This window comes from Lotus japonicus, chromosome 1 (genome assembly GCF_012489685.1).
Source record: "Lotus japonicus ecotype B-129 chromosome 1, LjGifu_v1.2".
NCBI lineage: Eukaryota > Viridiplantae > Streptophyta > Magnoliopsida > Fabales > Fabaceae > Lotus > Lotus japonicus.
In genome coordinates this window covers 9,086,777-9,112,741 of record NC_080041.1, presented here as the reverse complement: position 1 = coordinate 9,112,741, position 25,965 = coordinate 9,086,777, and the positions used below count along the sequence as shown (strand labels likewise).

At 35.6% G+C, this 25,965-nt stretch overlaps 3 protein-coding genes and 2 long non-coding RNA genes across 6 annotated transcripts; 3 read left to right on the top strand and 2 right to left on the bottom strand.

Annotated features, from left to right (window-relative positions):
- Positions 1-54: 54 nt before the first annotated feature.
- LOC130733487 (uncharacterized) lies at positions 55-1,964 on the top strand. Its single transcript, XR_009017485.1, has 3 exons — positions 55-135; positions 343-933; positions 1,524-1,964. It is a non-coding gene; the product is annotated as an uncharacterized LOC130733487 (long non-coding RNA).
- A 2,662-nt stretch (positions 1,965-4,626) lies between these two features.
- Positions 4,627-6,835, bottom strand: LOC130733485 (uncharacterized). 2 transcript variants are annotated; one of them, XR_009017484.1, is made up of 4 exons: positions 6,752-6,835; positions 6,493-6,671; positions 5,388-6,312; positions 4,627-5,118 (listed from the first exon to the last, which is right to left on the bottom strand). It is a non-coding gene; the product is annotated as an uncharacterized LOC130733485 (long non-coding RNA). The 2 variants fall into 2 exon arrangements; XR_009017483.1 differs by having other exon boundaries at positions 6,493-6,819.
- Positions 6,836-8,299: 1,464 nt separating this feature from the next.
- Positions 8,300-13,505, top strand: LOC130733483 (uncharacterized). Its single transcript, XM_057585701.1, has 9 exons — positions 8,300-8,621; positions 9,581-9,808; positions 9,928-10,049; positions 10,305-10,365; positions 10,595-10,735; positions 11,799-11,906; positions 12,048-12,276; positions 12,366-12,617; positions 13,005-13,505. The coding sequence occupies exons 1-9, from the start codon at positions 8,463-8,465 to the stop codon at positions 13,082-13,084; spliced, it is 1,380 nt and encodes a 459-aa protein (XP_057441684.1). The 5' UTR covers positions 8,300-8,462; the 3' UTR covers positions 13,085-13,505.
- Positions 13,506-15,842: 2,337 nt separating this feature from the next.
- LOC130733482 (protein LYK5-like) lies at positions 15,843-18,838 on the top strand. Its single transcript, XM_057585700.1, has one exon. The coding sequence runs from the start codon at positions 16,008-16,010 to the stop codon at positions 18,006-18,008; it is 2,001 nt and encodes a 666-aa protein (XP_057441683.1). The 5' UTR covers positions 15,843-16,007; the 3' UTR covers positions 18,009-18,838.
- A 4,118-nt stretch (positions 18,839-22,956) lies between these two features.
- Positions 22,957-25,226, bottom strand: LOC130733480 (protein LYK5-like). The gene has a single exon (XM_057585698.1). It carries the CDS (start codon positions 25,028-25,030, stop codon positions 23,027-23,029), a length of 2,004 nt encoding a protein of 667 aa, XP_057441681.1. The 5' UTR covers positions 25,031-25,226; the 3' UTR covers positions 22,957-23,026.
- Between the last annotated feature and the right edge of the window lie 739 nt (positions 25,227-25,965).

The following is a 25,965-nucleotide window of genomic DNA, read 5'->3' as shown; positions in this document are numbered from 1 at the left end:
TTTCTCGTTGGGTAGTAATGTAATGTAAGTAATACATATATCTTTTTATGTTTTTGCAGGCTTGTAATTCTAATTCAACACCAATTTGGTTACTCTGCTATTTCTGATTCAATTTTTGGTTAATACCCAATCGAGGTGTGTGATTGTTAATGTATATTTGAACTTTTTTGAATATTATACTGCTTCTGCATGCACTTCTACTGGTTCAAATGTGTGGAAAATTTACTAAATTATTACCTTTCTACTGGTTCTTCTTAGGAATTTATTTGTGTATCACTTTCTAAGGATGATTTAGTGGATTAGTGGTTAACTACCTTGTGTATATTGTGAAATTTAACTCAGGAGCAAAGAAGGGAAATAAGAATTGATTAGTCATGATGAAAAGGAGGTGGAAAAGGCCTGCAATAACAAAGAAAACCAGCAATGACAGCAAGCTAAAATTGCAGAATATGAAGAACATGATGAAAAGGAACTTTTTGTTAACAATTATAATGCTGCAGAGAGTGTGACATGGATTTCTCATGTATAATCTTTCCTGAAACTGGAAAAGGTCATTTCCAAGGTGACCAACAGACAGAAAAATTGTAGTTGGCACTTCAAGTCTTCAACAGATGTGAAAGTAATCATGGATGATTTTTCAGTTCCTGGAATTAGCCGAATGGTGTCCAACACCTCACTTCACTCCAGCTTTTGAGAATTCAGGACTGCCCAACATTAGCTGAGAGGTGTAAGGAGGGAACAGAGGTGGATTCGGACAAGATAGCGCACGTTCCCAAAGTTGAATTCTGCAACGCGTAATTTTGCCTAATGGGGGAGAACTTGAACAACAATTTGGGTACTCTGCTATTTCTGATTCTATTTTTGGTTAATACATATCAGATGTCTTTGATCTTCCTTTTGGAGACTGGATTCCCTGACCAACTCTCAATCGAGGTGTGTGATAAATATTACAATCCTCTATTATAATTATTTGTTTTTTATTGTTTTCAATTTTTGACTTTGTGTGTGGGTTTGATGAATATGGTATGGCCTGTTACAATCTTTTTGCAGTATTTATGTGAACTTGAATTATTTTGATTGATGATGTTTGTTGGACCTGCAAATTTTTGAGGTATTGTAGGTTAAGTAGTGTAGGAAACTTTGATGATTTGTGTGAGTGTGTTCTTTATTCATGCTTTATGTGTCTTGTCATGTTAATTCATGATGCTTAAAACATTTATCTGAAGAGCAAAATTACAATTTGAATTGCTTTGCTTGATATATGGTAGTGAATGTTGTTTGTGAAGTTGGTAAGATTAGATTGAAAATTGATGATGTATATTGATCTGTCATAACTCATTGACTTGTTGGTGTATATTTGAACTTATTCTACTGGTTCAAATGTGTGGCAAATTTTCTATATGAATACATTTTTGCACAAGTTTAGGAATTTATTCGTGTATCACTTACTAAGGATGATGTTAGTGATTAACTACCTTGTGTATATTGTGAGTTTGTGACCTATATCTCCTGCTTTGCTTCAGTGCTCAAAAGAACCCTTCATATGGAGAGGCAGCCAACCCAGGGAGAGAAGCTTTCGGCCATAAAAGCAAACTGTCAAATTGAGCTTTCTCTAGATGAATGTGTGATGATTCTCAGTCATATGAGAGAATTCCACAGGCTCCCTTGAAGACCTTATAGATATTGCTTCTAAGTATGAAGATGATGAATCCACAGTTCCTCGCTGAAACACCAGATTCTAATTCCATGCACCACCATTCAGGCACAGATGATAGTTTAAAAGATAAATTATTTACCATGTTCCTTTTAATATTTTGGTTGTATTGATTTCACCATTTGGTTCCTCACTGAATGTGATTAGTGGATGTTTGGAAATACAATATATTTTTCACATTGGGGTGAGATTGTGAGAACTTAATAGTTGACTGACTCTAACATAAATCTGTCTCTGATCTCTCTGCTCATGCTGTCTCTTTTGGGAAAATACCACATGCACATGAATGACTAGATAACTGCAAAGTTTATAGTCATATGAATGATAAAGATTACTCCAAAGTTTATATTCAACCTCTTAGCAGTAAACATACAGCCACAATTAAAACCTCGATTCTATTATCCTTAAAGAAAAATACTTCCACGGCGGTGACACCTGCAGATAGATCATAGCTAGGCTCCAGGTTTGTCATTGTTACCAGATTACTGACACTAAACTAAGTTAAAGGAAGATCTAAGGATGGAGATCATGTAGTAAAAAATTAAGGAAACAGTTATAGTCCTTCAACAACATCCTGATTAAGCCACAGCCTGCTTCTTTTACTATGTTCTAATGGAGACAAACAATATCCCAACCCATATCTTGCATTAAGTTATTTATTTTCTTCTACAAGGTGGGATGCTTAGGATATATATCAACCACCAAAGTAAAATAATGGTGATTTAGAACCAGAAGTTTAGGAGTAACTTTTGTTGTCAGTTAAATTGAAGTGGTGTTTTGGAGCATAAATATACTCTCTAGAAGGCTCTGATTGCTTCTCTCAGCCTAGTTTTAGAGGTAATTAATACTGTACAAGCTCAGGAGCAAAGAAGGGAAATAAGGATTGATTAGTCATGATGAAAAGGAGGTGGAAAAGGACTGCAGAAACAAAGAAAACCAGCAATGACAGCAAGCTTAAGTTGCTGAAAATGAAGAACATGATGATGGAAAGGAACTTTTGGTTAACAAGCATAATATTGCTGCAGAGAGTGACACGGATTTCTCATGTATAAACTTTCCTGAAACTGGAAAAGGTCATTTCCAAGGTGACCAATAGACAGAAAAATTGTAGTTGGCACTTCAAGTCTTCAACAGATGTGAAACTAATTGTGTATTGTTTTCTATTTAAACTCAAGTGACTTTTTTCGACAACAAAAAAAATATTTATGGAAAAAATTGACATGGCCAATTGCTATCCCCCTAATCCATGAACCCGTTTCTTCCCAAGTAACTTTTTCTGCAAATTAAAGTCGTAAACCTAAAGCAACTTGCATCATAATTCAAGTCATGAACTAGCTGAATAGTGGCTTTGCAATCAACAAAAAAGCAGCATAGTGAATTTTAAACAAAATGTAGAAAAATACCTTGGTGCAACCCAAAAAAAAATGTAGAAAATATGCCTCAATCATGAAGGCTTATGTCACATTTAAACTATGCTTTTGGTCACAACAATAGAGAATTATGTCCCATGTTTTGTCAATGGTCAACTACAGCCGCTAGCGGCTAGTTATACTACAAACGCCTAATTATCAACTAGTGGGGCTCAAATTGGTTCAATACGGATCATAATTGTACTCAAATTGAACTTTAACTATTTACTTATATATTACTAGTATATTTTACCCGTGCGATGCACGGGGATTTATATTTTGTTTTTTGTATTATTTTTTTAAATAAATTCTATGGATTGAAAGAAAAAAATATAAGAAATCATAAATTTGTAAGTGTTTTTTGCATTTTTTTTACAATGGAAAGATAAATTGCGTCCCCTAGGGATTGATCATGGTCCTCCCCACCCAACTCACATGTCCCTACCTTTTACCACTTGAATTTTTATTTTTATTTTTTTAGTTGCTATTTTTTAATCTATATTTTGCTTTTTATGACTTTTTAAATATATTTTACGAATTAAAAGAAGAAAAAGAAAAAGTTTAATGGTTGTGTACTGTCATTGTAAAATATTTTTACACTGACGTCCAATAGTTCGATGTCACATGTATTCAAAAGCATTTATGTTTCATTTTATTATAATTAAATTTAAAGCTTATTTTCTGATTTGGCAACCCATTATTTGATGCATGTGTAAAAAATATTTACATTGACAATGCATTTCCATTAAACTAAAATAAATAGATATAAGAAATCATGTAAGTTTTTTTATTGAATGTTTGTTTTTATTTTTTTGAATTGCTATTTTTTTAATCTATTGTCCTTGTTTTCCTAAATTGATAGTTATTAACATGTATGTGTTAAAAACAAACACTGAATAAATTTTTCTTGCAATTAGAATAAATATATTGATAATAACATGAGAATGGATCATTTCACATTTCATGTAAATCTTTGTCATATGACATTGTAAAAGACTTATTTGTAAACTACATTTGTAGTATTATGAGAATTGTTGTCATCACTATCGCAAATGAGGATTTTTAATCCTTTACAATGCGTGACTCTAGAGAATGCTACATATAGTTGGCCATGTGAAAAACATTGGTTTTGACAAATATAACCAAAATATATGTCCTCATTCGAGTAATAATCAGACGTGTACCATTACACAATCCAGCTGATTGGTCGATGTTTCTTAGAAGCATTACTGAAGATCCAATTTCGAGCCTAATCTTTTTTTCAAACTAAATGAAAATTTGTTCAGAAACCGTAGACTTGTGTTTAAGACTATTTTTGGAACCAATTAGCATGTATAATACACAATTTAATGGAATAGATACATAACTAATGGTAAAAGACATGACATATGCTAATACTGTTGTTCTCTATTCTCAAACCAAGTAATTGCTCATATCCATCACATTAATAAAATTGAGATAAAATGATGGCTGTGCTAATTTATCTTTTAAAATGATGAAAAATATTTAGGAAAATTTTCAGTAGCTTGTGACTAACCAACATCGGTATATCATTTTGAAATTGTTTATCAACATAAATGGCTTTACAGTACATGTAAGAGAAATAAATAAAGTCTTCTATTAGGGTAAGGGATATGCTCCTTCCACTCCTTCGCCACAGGTCCTACAGGTACTTACACAACCCCAAAGTCTGAAATGTGAAATTCTAAAAGCTTCTCATCCACTACGTTCGCCATTTGAATCAATTCACATAGGGATGAGATATAGCACAGGAAGTAGCAACTCTATCACTGGACTCAAAGCTTATAAATTCATAAAAAAAGCAGAATTTTAAATGCAAACCATGTTAAAATTATCATACTGTCTGTTCCCCAAGACTAAAAAGAGCATATGAAGATTCCTAAACCTTCTTCTTTCTCATTTCTCTCTCTTGCATTGTGGGCATAGATGTATGTCATTGATTGTCTCTCCAGATCACTTGACATTCAATTGAACCTGCAATTTGACATCCAATTCAACATGAATTGAGCTGAAATTGAATCATGATCAAGAAAATGATTTGATCAAGTTAAATTGACCCACTGAAATGCTCATGTGTCCCAAGCCATTAATATTAAATGATTTACATTAATTATAAGTAGTAGTACTCAATTCAAGTTTGCAGTTAGCCACTCAAAAATCAAGCTGTGAAAGACTTTCGAGATGCAAAAATCAGTCCATAATTCAGCAGCAATAGAGTTCTTACTTTCAGCAATACCAATTACCTCAAATCCTCAATATAGTTCATGAGAGGGACTTGTAGCTGCTTTTTCATGGTTATCTGAGAATCACCAGTGGATTTTGCAGCGGTAACCTCACCTTCAGAAATATTCACCTGAACCACAGTTCACGCATTCTTTCGTATAAAATTGGAAGGACCTGGGCATTCACAAACCCGACAGGATTTGTTGTGTCCATGACCTCAAAGGAGAAGAGAAGAGAAACTAAATATTGAAAAGAATCAAGCTTTTTGAGCCAACAATAAATAACTAAAGTTTATGGTTAGTGGGTAATGATTGAATGATTTATCAATTCTAGTTTCAAAATTTTCAATTCTTACCATATGAACAAAACATTGAGCATTGTCATCGGGAAGGGGCATAAAATTGAAGAAAAAGAAAAGTGATGCCAAACAAAGTCTATGAAGAGAAGGACCACATAACGAAAAGAATCAATCTTTTAGAGCTTGGTTTAAATAACTGACTTTTCTGTTTACTGGGTAATGATTGCATGATCTAAAAATAACTTACCCATTATCATGTACAAAGTATTTGGTAAGAAGGAGCGGCGCCGCACAATACCATTCCCTTCCATCCCCTTGTATAAAATGTATAAAGATAGCATTTTTGACATTTTCACTACCAAAAATTCCCAATAACTCAGCAGTTGCATTGTGTTTCTTAATCTCAAACACATAATTCTCAATAACATGATACTCAAGAAGCTCAAATACCAATAAAAATTCTACAAATTTTGAAATAGAATGAAAATGAAATTATGTCTACCTGCCTCATAAAATATATCTTTAAAACAAAACGAACAGAGACATGCAAGATTACAAACTTTAACGGAAAGAACACATCGTGTTTAAAACCATACCAAAGCCAACATTTTGAAATAAAAATAGATATTTCCAAACAGCAAATAGACCTGCAAAATTAAGATATATATGCTAAAAAATAACACATCTTCTAGAACCAACCCAAAAAAATTAAATTGAAAATAGATATTTAAAAAAATGCTTGCAGGGTTTAAAATAGATTCAAATTCAACCCCTGAATCTTAAAGAAAAATGATGGGAAAAGGGAAGAGAATCATGAATAACAATACCTTGTTCTTCTCGACGACTACGTTTCATATTTGAGCGGCTATCAAATCTGTACTTAGCGGAGCCAACGAAGCCTCCACCACCGATCCCAATGCCACCGCCACCTGCTGCCACGTGCTCAGCCGGATTCTACAACCTTCTACTACCATTGCAACCGATTGAATACCCACCTTTGTCGAATCTGAAGATAAAGAAAACACCGAACTGGTTATTGGAGGAACCACAAAGATGGTGAAGCCCTCTCTGAAGCAGAATTTATACCCTTAAAAACAGAGTGAATCGTCAAAATAGGCAGAAAACAGATCGAGAACTCAGAACGACATTGCAAAGTGAAAGCTAAACAACTGACGGTTAGGATTAACTGAAATAGACGGTCAAGATTTAATTATTTCTTCAATATTCACAAAATTACTGAATTAACCATGAATTTTTTTCACTTTCTGTTCAACTATTTATTGAAGTACCAATTTACCTTCAAGGTTGCAGAAACTCTGCTTTTATATATATTATAGATATGAATATGAATTATTTTTGATAATAGCCTGCATATTATTATTAAGGGTTAAGGGTCATATTAGTCCTTGTGTTTGTAAAAGTGTTTGATTTTGGTTCCTTAGCCAAAAAATGACGATTAGTGGCGGTTTTTTTTACAGTTACTAACGATTTTTTTTACTGAGGGACCAAAATCAAACGTTTTTACAAACACAGGGACTAATATGACCCTTAACCCTATTATTAAATAGGAAGTGACAAAGATGCCAATACATCATTGTGAACCAAATTATTCGCAACATTAGGAACCTCCTCTACCCAAACAGTGGTAGGAAAATCAGAGGCATTCCTAGCTAGATAATCAACAACTAAATTTCCTGAACGTCTCACAAAACTAAATTGAAATACATATGATTAAAATATATTTTTCATATTTTAGAATATATCCTCATTTAACGAGAGGTAGTTGATTCAAGTGATGCTTAATTTTTCTCAACAATGTCTTATATTCGAGTTTTGTTTATAGATAATTCATTGTGAGATTAACTCCGTTAGAACTCCATCGACAAATTTTGGATAATACATAATACATGTTAGACTAAAAAGAAAATATTTTTTGATATTTAATGATCCATATTTGAGACTAAAGCGGCAAAAGTGTGTAAATGTGAGGGACTAATTTTGCTAATTTTTTTCTAGAGGGACCAAAAACACAAAATCGTGATAAGTGAGGGACTAAAAGAGCTATTAAGCCAATATTTTTTGATATTATTTAAGTACATCATAAAATTATAACAAAACTTAAATTAAAATTGATGTATGTTTATTTAAAAACACTTACTCAATATTAACAAATAATATTTTTAACGTTAAAAAAACAAATAATATTTTTAGATAACAATTAAACAAAGGAAAAATCTTTGAAAAAAAAGTAAAAACCACCTCTTGTACACTTTAATGTTTTTTTATTAACTTAGCCTATGCATTATAATCAAAATGGTCCCGACATAGAAGCCACAACATCAGCGAGTAAAAAGCTAGACAATCCCGGGAGACCCTCCTCTTAGCCAAACAACATCCGAAAGGGTAGAGGTGTTCCGAGCGAGATAGTCAGCACAAGAATTTCTCTCTCAACGAACAAAAGAAAGATAAACATGATCAAATAAATTATTATGTTTTTAAGATCTCATGCAGCAAAACAGAAGCATAAAAAGAAGCATGTGTCTTCAATAATTAAAAAACATGAAAGCCAATCAATGTTGTAGAAATTTCATATATCTATATTAATATGATAAACTTCAAAAAAATTTACATATTAAATTTTCTCCTTTTCTGGGAAATGATTTTTTATTTTTTTATTTACATAAATCAATCACCGATAGTTCCCTTTTGTGTCTACCATTGGTCTCAAATTCTGAGAAAGTCACTTTTTTTCTGATACCCAAAAAGAATTGGGTTCAAAGTTGTGATCTTTGGCCAAATGGGTACCGACAGGCGTCGCCGGCGGTGGTGCGCCGTCGTATTGATCGGAATAGTTGCCGTTGCGATGACCGTTAGCGCTTCCGACAGTCACAATAAGCAGAAACAACCGGTGTCTCGAATTGCCTTCGGTTCATGCAACAACCAGAGCGCTCCTCAGGTTTCAATCATGCTATTGTTTTTTGAAGATGTTTTGCTAATGATTCTCTTTCTTTTTTTTAACCATGATGTCCCAGTTTTTGTACTAGGATGCTTTTGTAATTTCAATGTGTTATGTCAGCTTTAGGCAAATTGCAGTTCTGTACTCCACCAACAACAACACTGTATAGAAATCAGCTTTTTTTCTAGATAAATAGTCTTCTTTTTAGAAGAAAAATAATTTGATTAGTTTTGTGTAGCAAGTAACAGCTCAACCATTGTTTATGTTCATAGTTTTGCTTAAATTCTAGAACCTGTTCTTAGTTCCTTTCTAACAATTATATGTTGGGATGGGGATCTGTAATATGATGTAATTCTTTTCAGAAAGAGCCAGATGAACTTGAAACTATTTTTTCTCAGAAAAAAAAAAACCAAAATTATGTAGTAAACAACTTCAATGCAGTGTGTTTCACTCTTTTACCAGATTTATCATTCATGTTGAAGTGAAACGAAACAGCTATTTGTTTTACATTTTGGTACTTTACCTTAAATTAGTATGTGGTCTAGGGCATTTCTTTGCAGTACTGCCTTTTATGCTATTTCTTATAGTATGTTTGGATTAGCTTCTCTTTCCTCAGAATCAATTCTGAAATACAAAAGTTAAGCTTCTCTCCAGAATTGATTCTGGCATTAGAATCAATTGTAGAAGGACTTTCTAATATGCACTTAATCAAATCATCCTAATTGTATTCCATCTGCAACAATGAGAGGAACTATGCTTTGATTTGATTTTTTGTTTCATTTTATGGTTGTGATCTTATATTGGTCTTTTGTTTTTCTGCTTTACACTAAACAACCTCCTGTTCAACACAAGGTGGTTATTGTTTAGGCTTTTAATTGCTATAATTGCATGATATTTTAAACCTTTTCATGTCAGGTCATTGATATATGTGTATGCCGTGCCTTGTGTTTCTTTGCCAGCCCATCTGGGATGCAATACTAGACTTTCATCCTCAAGTCTTCATATGGCTGGGTGATAACATTTATGGAGACATCAAGCGCCCTTTTAAAATATTTGGACGGGAAAGGACTATTGGGCCTTGGAAGAATGCTCAAAGGTTTGTTCCTTCCTCTGAGGAGGAAATGGAGGCTAAGTACAGAAAGGCTAAGTCTAATCCTGACTATGTCCGACTACGAGAGGATGCTGAGGTGCATCACTCTAACTCCTTGGTCTTGTTTTTTTTTTTGGGTAGTTGTGATTCTTTCTAAAATGGTGCCTTTATTTACTAAACTTCTTTATCCTAAATTTTATGTTTGAAATGTTATAGGTTATTGGAACATGGGATGATCATGATTACGGATTAAATGATGCAGGAAAAGAATTCCAAGGAAAAATTACCAACCAAAAGTTACTTCTTGACTTCTTGGAGGAACCTCAAGATAGCCCAAGGTGCGAGGATAATCTCCTTTGCTGCATCATGTTGGACTTATCTATATTCTAGATTTTGGGTTTATTTTATTTACATTCTGTCCAAGAGATTTAACGATTACTTATCGAATCTTTCTTGATCCCCGGGAGAGTTTGGTGCATGTCATATATTGGCTGTTGCACCTCAATTGTCTTATACATGTGAATATTCACACTAACAGATTTTAACAGGCTGCAGATATAGATTTAAATACTTACTCTAGATTCTTATTTCAGGCGGAAACAGGCTGGTGTATATGCCTCATATACATATGGTCCTGCGGGTAGAGATGTGAAGGTATTGACTCAGTAAAAACCATCTGTATTTAATTCATAAAGTCCTTTCATGGTTATTTGGTTTTGACTTTTGATAGGCTTGTACCCACTACATGATCATCTTAATTCTTAAATGGCTCGTAACTTTAAAAATCTCAATCGTATGAATTGCTACTAAATTGTGTTTAAACTTTTAAGCATGCATTTTGTACTAATAGTGCTTTTATTTTGGTTTGGGGAAAACTATTCAGATTGTCCTCTTAGATACCAGATACCACAGAGACCCTATAGGAAGTGATGGAACAATTTTGGGGAATTCACAATGGTTATGGCTGGAGAGAGAGCTGAAGGGTCCACCAACAGCCATTACCATAATTGGATCTTCTATTCAGGTACAGGGTTTAGTTATCAAAATATCAAATATCAATTTTTGTAACGGCTGAGTGTAATCAGTATGTTAAGCTCGTATGATAAGTTCCACTTGCGGTATTCGCCTTGTATGCTCGGGTTAAATTTTTTGTAGACAATACCAGTATATTCTGAGATCTGCATCTTTACAAGTTTTGGCTACATTATCAACTGTTGCACTAGTATTCTTGATGTTATATATGTCTAAACAACAAAATTTTATAAGTTTTTGCTACATTATCAACTATTACACTTGTATTCTTGATGCTATATATGTCTAAACAACAAAATCCTTTTCTTCCACTAGGTGGGGTTTGGCCATATAGATAAAAAAATGCTATAATGTCCTGTCATGAATTAAGTTCAATGATAGACTATTTAAATCTAAATCTTTCTTAATGGGTTGACCTATAATTTTTCTAACACGTGGGCTATCCTCGACCTGGTCCACCCTCCTTTATAAATGCTTTACAACTCATCTCCACACATGCTTAAACCACCATAGATGAGGCGCTAGCTTTGTGTGTATATGTGTGTAAATTTGACTGAAAATGTAAAAAAAAAAAATGGTAGTTATAATGCACCATCTAGTGGTTTTTAGCATTTTAATAGCTTTTGAGGTTTTTCCCTTATGAAAGTCTTGCCAAAATTCAGTTTTCTGCTCGAATTGCTGTACTTCAGAAAATTGAGACATGATCCTCTTTTTTAATGGACATAACATGAAACTGTTTCTATATTCTTGTTTTAGTTTTATTCATCATGTGAATAGTTTCAGTACCTTAGGCATTAGGCAGTTACGTGATTCACACCCGAGAATTCCAATTATTCAATGTTTGAAATAGTGATGGATCTGGGGATTTTAGTCTATCAGAGGAATCAATAATATAATGGAATAGTAGTACAATGACTTGTGTTATGACTGAGTTATGATCACTAATTCTTGAAGACTTGTCGGGGCAAATTCTCTATATGTTGCTACTCTGATTTGATTGTGTTGGTCTGTTTTGCATACACGTTTATAAGTTTGATCAATCTACATATCATCAGGTTATATCAAATCTTTCAGCAACCATTCGCCCTTTGTTTGCTATGGAATCTTGGGCTCGATTTCCTAAAGAAAGAGATCACCTTTTCAAATTAATAGCAGATAGCAAGGTAAAAATGACTTTTAGTGTATTTATATTCTAGTTTTGTTTTCTTCAATTTACATCTATGTTGTTAGAGGGAAATCATTATTATTTGTGTAATGTGGTGAGTCAGTACTTATTTCACATCTTATTAGTCCTTTCTATGCAGAGGGACGGAGTATTTTTTATAAGTGGAGATGTTCACTTTGGGGAAATCACAAGATATGACTGTGCTGTGGACTACCCTCTTTACGATGTAACCTCGAGCGGGGTTACTCAATCGGTCGAAGGGGTTGTTCCATCTTCCTTGCATTTTTTAGTGAGGTTTGTTGCCTGGTTGACTCCGTCTACATTGAGAGTTAAGGGCCAAAACTGCAGACACAGATCTTGCGTATATGGTAATGTTTTACTTCTTATATTTTTGGATAAGAATATTTACCTTGGTTTCATTGTTTTGATGTTTCAAGTTTTGGCTTTTGTTTGCTAGGCCAGCCAAACTTTGGAACTATTGAAATAGATTGGGACTCTCACCCAGTGACTCTGGAACTCAAAGTCAGGGACAAGAATGGCATTGCTGTTACAGGTGCTAATATTTCATTAATTGAACTACAACCAACAAATTCAAGGACTGGGGACAAAGAAAAAACAGAACGTAATAAGAGGCATTGCACTCTTGAAGTTAGTCTACCGTGGATTAAAAGATATCGCCTTGCAATCGTATTTTTTTCCACTTTGATTGGTAAGCTACTTTCTATGTTCTAATTGCCAGACATTTTTGAAATAAAGTTGCCATGGTAGCTTATAAAGATTTCACAAAATTCAAGTTGAAGTCTAACTATAGGAGAATCTTCATATAAGCGAAACTATAGATTAGAAAATATATCTGATATGTAATTAGGATTTATATTCCTAATTTGATAATATAATCCTGTTTGCAGAAATATATTCTCCTAATTACATATCAGATATATTTTCTAATCGCTGAAGAAATATAGTTTCTCTTATTCTCATTCTCGTGTAATATATGTTTCTATCTAGTATGATTAAACTGTTAACTGTTTCTGTTGATTCACTAATCTGGGTTACTATACTTGATCTCAAGGTATATGTTCATTTTTTGCTGCAGTGTTTCTGCTTATACTCCTAGGGCTTGTTTTAACCTGTGTCTCAGTTTTCCGACAAGGCTGCAAAAGGAAACACGATTGACACATGTAGATACTTACAGAATCAGCAAAAGGAGCATGTGTTAGCTCCTCTCCTCTATAGATTTAACCTCAGAAATTATAGGCCAATAAGATTGTATAGAGTATTCTTATACTGTTTCATCTTGGTACACTTGCAGTGTGTTTGGTTTTTCATTTGAAGTTTCTAAGCAATTAATAGGACAAAAGTTAAAAGACACACTTCTGTCCAAACTATGGTTTGGGATTACCCAAATGCAAAACCAAACACGCTTTAAGAAGTTGATTTTTCATTTTGCTTGGTGAGTTTATTTAAAGCTTGAGCCGTTTGGTATGATGCGCATAGAATGTCAGTGGCATATCAGCCCTTAAACTGTTTATGTTATGGAATTCAGTAGCTTCTGGTGCAGCTTCATTTGATTAATTTATGATTTTAAGAGTCACAAGTTGGTGTTGATTATTTTATAAACATTGGTTTAGAAAATTGGTAGGCTCTTTGACACATCAAAGATAGACAAAAAAAGAGAATCTGCACTTTGGTAGTTGATACTTGCACACCGTTTGGTTAAAATCCATAGAAGCATGTTTGGACCATTTTATGTTCACCCAGAATTAATTCTGGCACGAGAAGCTACTCTTCGCACAATTGATTTTGATTTTAAAATTAATCATGGAAGAATTTTCAAATATGTACTGAATTTGTCAATTGAAAGTGATTTTTGTAGCAACAAATTCATCAAATTGAAATTGTTACTTGACTAATAATTTTGCTCTTTTAGAAACCAAATTATAGATACAATCTTTGGCCAAAAACAAATATTAGGTATTTGCTATCTACTCTTAAGTTGTGCAAACCCAAAAATTATAATGGGAAGTCAACTTAAAGTCAACATAGACTATGATTAGTATGATGTACAACTTCATCTCTCCTTTCAGAAGGTCCATTATCTTCTGCAACAATAAAGCTTTTGACCTTTTTGTCGTCTAAAGTGGGGTGTCTTTCCATTTGAGATATTCTACCATTTTGCATATTAAATAATTGTGATATGAATATTTAAGTGGACAATATAATTTTTTGTTAGCGTTTAGCTTCTGTCCTGTTACTGCGAGGTTTTAATATGATTTTGTTAAGTATGGACAGAGGAAAGATATTCTATGTAAATCAGTCCAAAATCAAGAACTGTCATATCTAAAGGCTATGCCTTTCCTTTGTTCATCACTTCCATTTTTTATACAACTAAGTTAGAAAATTAGTTTTGATGCAGACGTTCTATACACAATCGCATCAGCAACATCATATGTATATAGCTTGTGTAAGACTTCCACTCAATTTTTTCCCCACTAAAGTCAAACTACAGCAACAGATAAAAAATCTAGTTCAGTATTTAAATCTTTTGATAATTATCATAAAGAATAATGCTTTATGATGCAAGCAAAAATAAACCACCACTCTTTTTAGGGTAATGATATGTATCAACTTATAGTGTTGATCATGCATTCAATTGAGATACATATTTCTAATAGCTTTTAACCCCTGTAAATATTAGTGGCGGTTAAAAATTACCGCTAAACTGTGTGTCGAAATGATAGTCGTAAAAAATATATGTATGAGCATAATTTCCGCTCTTCTTAACTACTACCTAGGTGAAAAAAGAATAATGAGTGTCACACTCATTTGCTTTCATTAGAGGTTTAAAATTGAGGCAAGTGTCTCACAAAATATTAATGAATAATTAAGGATAGTATTGAGATTTCACATATTTAAAAAGTTATGTAAAGTTCAAGCAAGCTCTTGGACAACCCTACTTTTGTGGTGGTTTTACTACCAATACACTTTTTGGCGGTTATAAACCGCCACAAAAGTGGGTGTCTGATAGGGGTTTGCATTGTTTCAATGTTCACCTATCTTTTTTGTTCCATTGAACTCTCCAAGTCAGCATTGCGCTCACCACCGTAGCTTCGCCACATACCTTTGCGCCATAACCCCAACAGGAACCAGAGGCCACCGCATCACTTTTTCCATATTGAGGCCCCATCGAGCCAAGCACCCTACGATTCAAGCATGTCGTCGTTGCCGCCAATGACAAATCCTTCATCACAACCTCCTCCTCGATGAATGCCGAGAGCGTTGGTGTCGAGGTGGTGGTACTGGCAGAGATGGAGTGGTTGCATGTGATTCCGGTGAGAACAAATTACGAAAATACTTCACAAGTGAAGCACTTTTTTAAAATTTTAAAAATCTTTAAATGTTGGAGAAACACTCTATTACCCTCAATTATTTTCTGATACGTGACACTTTTCCAGAATGACACACCGTAGGATGCGGCTTACTTTTCATGCCATAATATTTATTTACACCCAAATGAGTATAATGAAAAAAATAAGAGAAACATATATTATGATGAGAGAATGGGAGATACACTAACCGTGTAAACTTGTTTTACACATGCACCCAATTGATTTCCATCACATCAACAATTTATTAATTTACTAATTAAAATTAAAAAAATTGTAACTACTTAAACCTATGTGACATAATGTGATTGAACGTCAGTATAAAGCTTCTTTACACCGATGGTGCATACCATCAATCTCTATTACGATACATTAAAAAAATTGAATTGCTTTTAAAAAAAAATGAATTGGATGAAATAAAAATATGTAAAATGACCAAGACTTTTAAAATAATCCCAAAACAAAACGTGTTGACTGGCTGACTTCACTGGTTTGCCACCCCATTCCATACGATACAATGCAATAATGTTGGTGGTCAGGACCAGAAAAAATTCCAACCCTTCTTAGACGCTTTCATTGAATTTCATTGACACAAACACACCCAACCAGAAAGTGTTGAATTATAAATTAAGCACTTCATCCAATTCAAACCTCTAGTGTAGCAAGCACTTTCCACCCACAAAACCAACCTCCTTCATTTCCTTCATCACAAGATGCTGTTGTTTACCTCATCTAGTTCCAATAGCATTACCACCATCACTATGTTATTGTTGGTGATGATAATTTCATTTTCACACATGATCCCATCAACACAAGCACAACAAGAGTATGTGAACAACAAGCAACTAGATTGTGATACTCAATACAACACCACATATGGCAACGTTTGCAATAGTGTCACTTCATGCCAATCCTACCTCACCTTCAAATCATCATCCCCTGAATACAACACACCTTCTTCAATCTCCTACCTCCTCAACTCCACACCCTCCCTCGTCGCTAAATCCAACAACATCACCGACGTCACCCCCATCATCACCGACACCATGGTCACCGTCCCCGTCACCTGCTCCTGCTCCGGCGGCCGCTACCAACACAACGCCACCTACAACTTGAAGAAAACAGGGGAGACTTACTTCTCCATCGCCAACAACACCTACCAGTCCCTCACTACTTGTCAAGCCCTCATGGCTCAGAACCCCTACGATGCTAAGAACCTCTTCGCCGGTGATGACCTCCATGTGCCTCTCCGGTGCGCTTGCCCCACCAAGAAACAGAGTGATGCAGGGTTCAAGTACCTGCTCACCTACCTGGTTTCTCAAGGGGAGTCGCCAGATTCCATTGCTGAGATCTTTGGTGTTGATACACAGAGTGTTTTGGATGCCAACGAGCTTGATTCTAAATCCGTCGTTTTCTACTTCACACCGCTGTTGGTTCCTCTTAAAACAGAGCCACCGGCGAGGTTACAGATAGCAGCGTCGCCGCCGGAGTCTCCACCGCCAGCTCCGGCGGGTAATGATAGTTCCAGCTCTTCCAAGAAATGGGTCATCGTCGGTGTCACGGTTGGGGTTGCTGTGTGCCTCGTTGTGGCTCTTCTCGTGTTTTTCCTCTGTTTCTACAATCGTCGCCGCCGTCAGCCGGCGCCGCCACCGGTATCGGTTAAGGATTTCCCGGACTCTGCCGTCAAGATGGTGTCGGAAACCACCCCCACAACCGAATCCTGGTCACTTTCTTCAGAAGGGGTTCGCTATGCGATTGAGTCGTTGACCGCGTACAAGTTCGGGGACATACAAACCGCTACAAAGTTCTTCAGCGAAGAGAACAAGATCAAAGGGTCTGTTTACAGAGCTTCTTTCAAAGGTGATGATGCTGCTGTGAAGATTCTCAATGGTGATGTCTCTGCTGAGATCAACCTTCTCAAGAGGATCAACCATGCCAACATTATAAGGCTATCTGGTTTTTGTGTGCACAAAGGTAACACCTATCTTGTTTATGAGTTTGCTGAGAATGATTCTCTTGATGATTGGCTTCATAGTGACAAGAAGTATCAGAATTCAGTGTCTTTAAGTTGGATGCAGAGGGTTCAGATTGCTTATGATGTAGCTGATGCTCTCAATTACCTTCATAACTATACCAACCCTATTCACATTCACAAGAATTTGAAAAGTGGTAATGTTCTTTTGGATGGGAAATTCAGAGCTAAAGTTTCAAATTTCGGGTTAGCTAGGGTCATGGAGGATCAAGGAGAGGATGGGGGGTTCCAAATGACAAGGCATGTGGTGGGGACTCAAGGTTACATGCCACCTGAGTACATTGAGAGTGGTTTGATTACTCCAAAGATGGATGTTTTTGCATTTGGAGTTGTGATGTTGGAGCTTCTTTCAGGAAGAGAAGCCACAAGTAGTGGGGAAAAGAATGGATTAGGGGAGAACAAGATGCTGTCAGAAACTGTGAATCATGTGCTTGAAGGAGACAATGTTAGGGACAAGCTTCGAGGTTTCATGGATCCAACTTTGAGGGATGAGTACCCTTTGGATTTGGCTTACTCCATGGCTGAGATTGCCAAACGATGTGTTGCCCATGACCTCAATTCAAGACCAAACATTTCTGAGGTTCTCATGACTCTGTCTAAGGTTCAATCCACTACACTGGATTGGGATCCATCTGATGAACTCGAACGGTCCAGATCTGTTAGCCAAATTTCTGAAAGCTGATAGTTGATGCATATAATATGATGTTTGGAAATCATCTTACAATTGATTCTGAAGCCATAATAAATTCTGTGAATAAGCTTCTGTAGAGAAGATTCTGTAATTCATAATTGATTCTGATGAAAAATACGTTGATCCTTTCATGCTATATTCCTCTCAAGAATTTTAGCATTATGGTATTGGCCAATTGCTTCATCCCCAGGTCTCATTTGGAGGATTTTGTTGGCCTCTTTTGTGTCATTACATAACTTGCATTGCTGGTTCATGGACTAGAACTATTGGATCCACTGCTGCTGAATTCTTGTGGTTACAGCAACTTCTTAAGGAGCTACAATTTTCATTACCTAAAGTTCCATGTATTTTTTCAAATAACATCAATGCTACTTATGTGTGCTTAAATCTTGTCTTTCATTCTCATATGAAACATGTTGCAATTGACTGTCATTTTGTACATGATCTTGTTGCTCAAACAGAATTTCAAATTGCTCATGTTCCATCTAGTCATCAATTGGCGGATTTGCTCACAGAAACCACTTTCTGGACCAAGCCACAATTTTCTAAAGAACAAGAAAATTGGTGTTCTCTCTGCCTCCACCATCTTGAGTGGGCATATTGGAGTACTGACTTAGTCTAAGATGTTGATGTCTCCTTTAATTTTCTATTGTTTATCTGTCATAACAAATAGCAAGATTCTTAGATACTCTTATAGGATATAGTTTAGTTATATTTGAATTTGATTGTGCAACAAACTGGTATGTTGTTGCTGTCATGTGTGTATATATGTTACCTCTGCTCTATTGTTAATTAATGAAAGATATACCAGATTCATTTAACTCTTTTTATGGTTTGTGTTTGATTATGTTATAAGCATTGGTTTGCAAAGTTAATATACCAGATTCATTTAACTCTTTTGAAGGGCTGAGAGATCCCTGCAGTTTTGTTTCAAAATGAAGAGAACCATAATCCATAAATTAGTTAACATATTCATCGAATTGAAATTGTTACTTCACTAATAATTTTGTTCTTTTAGAGACGAGTTTGTAGACAAAACTTTCAATGGCCAAAAACAAATAATATTACATATTTGCAATCTAGTTTTCATTTGTGCAAACCCAATAGACAATAGTTATGGTAGGAAGTCAACCTTAACTACATGTACAGCTTCATCTCTCATTCTCTCCTATCAGAAGGTCCATCCATGGTCTGCTGCATCAATAAGGCTTGGAGTTATTCTTCTTGTCAATAATTGATTGGCACACCACTAGTCCATTATATATAAAATAATTGTCATATGAATATTAGAATCAATCATTAGTTAAATCAGAATTGGATGAAGTACGCTGTATCACAACTAGCGTTTTGCTGATTCCCTGTTATTAGAGCCCGTGTATATTCTATAGTTTAAAGCAGCCATGTCTTGTATTTTTTTAGTTTTCGTATGTAACCATGAGATTAATCTCTTTGAAGATCGAAGACCGCATTATTTGGGTAGAGCTCTTCCAATAAATCTTTCTCCATAGTCCATATACGAGTTCTCTACATGATATGTGTTAGATTTTATTGGTAGCCAAAGTGGAAGAATGATATTCTATTTCTATATAAATCAATCCAAAGTGAAGAACTGTAATATCATATGAAACATTAGCTGTGATACAGCGTACTTCATACAATCACATTAGCAGCATCGTATAGCTTGAGTGAGACTTCCTCTCAAATACTTTATTTTTTATTTTTCTCACTAAAGTCAAACTACATTAACATTCCACTTTAGATAACGCTCATTTTAACCACTACCTAGGTGGAAAATGGATAATGATTGTCACCCTCATCATTTTTCATGCCATATTTATACCAAAATGAGTACAAAGGAAATCATTTTAGAAGCAAGGTACATTTTAACACCCTTTAGACATATATAAGTTGTGTGGTAGTTTGGTCGTCGCAAAATTATAACCGTCATAAAACAATATTTTCGAAGAGTGTTGCAGCCACTTGGTTCAAATAGTGAGATTGCAAAATATGAAGAAAAAAAATATTGGGCAGACATACTTGGTGAGAAATAAAGAGAAAAGATAAAAAAAATAATGAATGTAATATATAATGCAATGTAAAAGAGAGATAGTGCTATGATCCAAAATACTAAAGTCGCAACCGACGCACAAACTATGACCCTAACGCTATTTCTCATAAAACTATTTTCCAAACAATTTCTAAAGGTTAAACATGTTCAAATAATCTTCTTAAAAAAAAAAATTGGTTTTTTTTAATAATGTGAAAAAATTCTCAAAAAGAGGCACACAAAAAAACCATATTTACCATAATGGAGTGTTTTGGACAATTTAAGGCTAGCGTGGCTGCTAGGGGTGAATTTACGTCACCTCACACGAATTTAGTGTGGAATTCGCGTCACCCAAACGCCAAAGCGAATCCAATGAGGTGGTAGTGAAATCTTGTAACATGTGACATGATGAGCGACAATGGCTGATTGATTGGCCGAGGTGAATTAAATGTGAAAGGAATTCGCTTCATGTGAGGAGAATTTATGTCATATGTCTGCCGCAAGGAATTCAAGTAAAGTGAGGCGAATTCAATGTCTTGTATGACGCAATCATTAAAGCGTTGATTGGTCACACACACAAATTTTCACTCAATTCACGTCACTCCACGCAAATCCTCCCCATGCAGTCACATCAGTGTCAAACTGTTCGAAAACATCCCATTATTGTAAATATAATTTTTTCCCATTTTGGTAATTTTTTTTTTTATTATTATTAAAAAGCTCCAAATATTGTCAATGATTACGAAACAACAAAACCTGTCAAATGAATACACAATTATCAAAAATCCATTAAAAGAAAAATTTCAATTATAAACTCAAGTGCAATTTTCACAATAAAATTATGAAATACCAAGTCATAATAAATCAAGACTTCCCTATAACAGGAGAACAACCAAAATTAGATAAAAGTTACTATTATGACATTCGGTTAAAGGAGACATATAACGAAACAAGTCGAATGATCTTACTCTAAAAATAATTTTAATCATGAGTGTAAGAATTTGTAGATGAAAAGTAATGAATGAGGTAAGTTACAAAGACTTAGTAAGAATTTAACAACCACCATAAACTGGAAGGAGAAACACATCAAACACGTATTTTTCACTCTCAACTCAGTAAAAACAATTTCTATCATCATTTATACCGGTTCAAATCATTTTAATGATGACCATGTCCAAAATCGTAAAGTTTATAAATATTCACTTTAAATAAATAATATCAAAATCATGTCAATATATGAAAACATGAAGATCAGAAAGTTAATATTAGGGTCACACATAGGGGTGGAAATAAGCCAGGCCGCCCAACAGGGGCCTGTGGCTTGGCTCGTCAGAGGCTTGCCTTAGCTTGACTCATTTATTAAAAAAGATGAGCTTAAGCTTTTTAAAAGGCTTAAATAACTAAAAAGCCCAAGCCCAAGCTATCATAAAAGTCTATTTAGCTTGATAGGTCTGCTTGTTATGGATTTATTTGGAATAGAGACTTATTATTATTGGTTTTATTTATATGTTTAAGACTTGAGACATATTATTATTAAATGATTTGTTTATGTTTAATTTTTGTTGTGTTTGTTTTAAATAACCGAGATTTTGTTTTTTTTGTACATCGGAAAATAGAGATTTTGTTCTTTAAAATGCAATGATATATATTTTTTTTATTTATTTGAAAAGAAATTGTAATGATATATAAAAAAAGCGTATTAGCTCGTCGTCCTATTAGCCCGTTAGTCTATCGACATTCTTTAGATGAAATTGTCTGACGTCTGTTAAATAGGCTTTTAAATATGCTAGTAGGTCAAGCCAGACTTTATAATAAGCCAAGCCAAGCCTTAAAATTTGGCTTGTTGACAGGGCACAAGCCAGGCTTGGGCCATGAAAACACAATGCAGACCAAGCTTGGGCCACACAAAGCTTGGCTTGGCTTAGCTTATTTACCCTTTTCACCCCCTAGTCACTCACACATGAGGCGGCTTCATCTCGGTATCTTGCTGATAACTCTCTCCTTCTAAGGGATGATCTCTCCTATAGGTAGGGGTGTTTGCGGTTCGGTTTGTACCGGTTTTAGGTGAAACAAAAAACCGATCCAATCAAAATTCATTGGTTCGGTTTTGATTGATTGTTAGTAAAAAAAAAAATTCTAAAACCAAACCGATCCGATGATGAACGGTTTGGATCGGTTCGGTTCATCGGTTTCACAATTTTTTTTTGGTAAATATCAATTTCACAACTTTAAATATATAGCAAACACATATGATTCACAACTTAACAATGCATAAAAATGACAAATCAGTAACTCAATCATAGCTTTATCACAAATCCATAATTAATATTCAACAACTTAAGTACTTAAGAATGTATAAATGCTAAAAGTAATGTTTAATATTAGTACCATTACAAATTAATAATTGAAAACAAAAACATATTATGTATAATAAACATAAGAAGTCTAACATTAACAATATTTCTTCAAAACATTTCTTTAATAAATATATATATATATTTAAATATTTTATAAATAAATATATATCATTGGTTTGGTTCATCGGTTCATTGGTTTTTAATTTTTCAAATCTCGAACCGAACCAATTTTTATCGGTTTGGATCGGTTTTTAACCGAATAACAAAAAAAACTAATCCAATTGCTTTGGTTCGGTTCGGTTCGTCGGTTTCGTCGGATCGATCCGATCCGATGAACACCCCTACCTATAGGGGCGGCTCCATCTAACCAAAATCGCTTTCCTCTCTTATATCATATGTCGTATCGTATTGTATCATCGCTGGAAGCTACATCTCATTGATAGTCTTTTTCGTGTAGTGAGGGTGAAAATGATCCATAAGAAAAATGGAAGCGAAAATGAATATTACTCTTCCACAAATGAAAAGACCAAGCCTCTGAAAATTGATTCTAAATGCATAATCAAATTATAGAATGGTTTTCAAACATGCATCATGTACAACATCAACTATCTGCTTTCAGAGATTTGGCTAACAGATCTGGAGCGTTCAACCTCACTAGATGGATCCCAATCCAACGTAGAGGATTGAACCTTAGACAGAGTCATGAAAACCTCAGAAATGTTTGGTCTTGAATTGAGGTCATGGGCAACACATCGTTTGGCAATCTCAGCCATGGAGTAAGCTAAATCCAAAGGGTACTCATCCCTCAAAGTTTGATCCATGAAACCTCGAAGTTTGTCCCTAACATTGTCATTGTCTCCTTCAAGCACATGATTCACAGTTTCTGACAGCACCATCTTCTCCCCTAATCCATTCTTGTCCCCATTACCGGTGGCTTCTTTTCCTGAAAGAAGCTCCAACATCACAACCCCAAATGCATAAACATCCATCTTTGGAGTAATCAAACCATTCTCAGTGTACTCAGGTGGCATGTAACCTTGAGTCCCAACCACATGCCTTGTCATTTGGAACCCCCCACCATCTTCTCCTTGATCCTCCATGGCCCTTGCTAACCCGAAATTTGAAACTTTAGCTCTAAATTTCCCATTCAAAAGAACATTGCCACTCTTCAAATTCTTATGAATAAGAACAGGATTGGTATAGTTATGAAGGTAATTGAGAGCATCAGCAACATCATAAGCAATCTGAACCCTCTGCATCCAACTCAAAGACACTGAATTCTGATACTTCTTCTCACTATGAAGCCAATCATCAAGTGAATCCTTCTCAGCAAACTCATAAACAAGATAGGTGTTACCTTTGTGCACACAAAAACCAGATAGCCTTATAATGTTGGCATGGTTGATCCTCTTGAGAAGGTTGATCTCAGCAGAGACATCACCATTGAGAATCTTCACAGCAGCATCATCACCTTTGAAAGAAGCTCTGTAAACAGACCCTTTGATCTTGTTCTCTTCGCTGAAGAACTTTGTAGCGGTTTGTATGTCCCCGAACTTGTACGCGGTCAACGACTCAATCGCATAGCGAACCCCTTCTGAAGAAAGTGACCAGGATTCGGTTGTGGGGGTGGTTTCCGACACCATCTTGACGGCAGAGTCCGGGAAATCCTTAACCGATACCGGTGGCGGCGCCGGCTGACGGCGGCGACGATTGTAGAAACAGAGGAAAAACACGAGAAGAGCCACAACGAGGCACACAGCAACCCCAACCGTGACACCGACGATGACCCATTTCTTGGAAGAGCTGGAACTATCATTACCCGCCGGAGCTGGCGGTGGAGACTCCGGCGGCGACGCTGCTATCTGTAACCTCGCCGGTGGCTCTGTTTTAAGAGGAACCAACAGCGGTGTGAAGTAGAAAACGACGGATTTAGAATCAAGCTCGTTGGCATCCAAAACACTCTGTGTATCAACACCAAAGATCTCAGCAATGGAATCTGGCGACTCCCCTTGAGAAACCAGGTAGGTGAGCAGGTACTTGAACCCTGCATCACTCTGTTTCTTGGTGGGGCAAGCGCACCGGAGAGGCACATGGAGGTCATCACCGGCGAAGAGGTTCTTAGCATCGTAGGGGTTCTGAGCCATGAGGGCTTGACAAGTAGTGAGGGACTGGTAGGTGTTGTTGGCGATGGAGAAGTAAGTCTCCCCTGTTTTCTTCAAGTTGTAGGTGGCGTTGTGTTGGTAGCGGCCGCCGGAGCAGGAGCAGGTGACGGGGACGGTGACCATGGTGTCGGTGATGATGGGGGTGACGTCGGTGATGTTGTTGGATTTAGCGACGAGGGAGGGTGTGGAGTTGAGGAGGTAGGAGATTGAAGAAGGTGTGTTGTATTCAGGGGAAGATGATTTGAAGGTGAGATAGGATTGGCATGAAGTGACACTGTTGCAAACGTTGCCATATGTGGAGTTGTGTGTGTTATCACAATCTAGTTGATTGTTGTTCAAGTACTCTTGTTGGGCTTGTGTTTCTGAAATCATGTGGAAGCTCATCGCCACCAACAACAACAACAACACGGTCATGGTAATGCTTGTAGAAGAGGAGCATAGCAACATCTTGAGATGAAGCTTGGTTTTCTAGGTGGAAAGTGCTTGCTTCACCAGAGGTTTGAATTGGATCAATTGCTTAATGTGTTCTTCAACTCTTTCTTCTGTTTGATTGAGGAATGGGTTGTGTTTGTGAAATTCAAAGAAAGCGTCTAACATGTGTTGTAGTTTTTTCTGGTACAAAACGTGTTTGACTTTGACTGGTTTGCCCGTTGTCACCCCACCCTATCCCATAGAATAATTTATAATTGTATTTGTTAGACATTTATTTCACGTTCACCTTTAGAGTAAGATAAGAGGGAGAAGTAAATATATGATAAAGGTAAATACTACCATACCATAATTGTATCATACCTTAGTGATGTAGATCAATAGGAGTTGCTTTGACCGTAAACTTTGACTTCTTTAATTTTCTTTTTAAAAAATAATGAAAAACAGAAAAAAAATATTTGTATTAATTATGTTATGGTCCTAACATTTTTGTAATTTCGTTAAGTGGTAATCCAATTTCATGAAATTTCTTTTTTGTGCGTTTTAGGGTTTTCACATTCTGAAAAAGAGATTAAACTTTATCTTAACCCAGAAATTCATCCTTCATCATCATCTTCTTCATCAACATCTCCCTTACCAAAGTCAAACCCCCATTGAACCGGGAAAGATGAACCAGAGTGCTTCAGAGTGGGCTTTTCAGCAGTTTCTGAAGGAAGCTTCTTCTTCTGTGGCGGCTGAACAACCTTGTTCTTCTACTTCTCCTGCTTCCTCTTCTTCATCTTCAATGGTTGATGTCAAAAATAAAAATGATCCAACCGTTCCAGTTCCTATTGATTCTGAGGATTACCATGCTATTCTCAAGACCAAGCTCAATCTTGCTTGTGCTGTCGTGCCTATGACTCGGGTATGTATGCCTTGGCTTGATGATTTTTCTGTTCTTTCATTTTTGCCAA

Bases quoted from the DNA above. Each gene is read 5' to 3' on its own strand.
- LOC130733483 (XM_057585701.1), top strand. From the start codon at position 8,463: ATGGGTACCGACAGGCGTCGCCGGCGGTGGTGCGCCGTCGTATTGATC. The intron at 10,366-10,594 runs GTATTGACTCAG...AAAACTATTCAG, and splicing joins CTGCGGGTAGAGATGTGAAG to ATTGTCCTCTTAGATACCAG. The intron at 12,277-12,365 runs GTAATGTTTTAC...TTTGTTTGCTAG, and splicing joins ACACAGATCTTGCGTATATG to GCCAGCCAAACTTTGGAACT.
- LOC130733482 (XM_057585700.1), top strand. From the start codon at position 16,008: ATGCTGTTGTTTACCTCATCTAGTTCCAATAGCATTACCACCATCACT.
- LOC130733480 (XM_057585698.1), bottom strand. From the start codon at position 25,030: ATGTTGCTATGCTCCTCTTCTACAAGCATTACCATGACCGTGTTGTTG.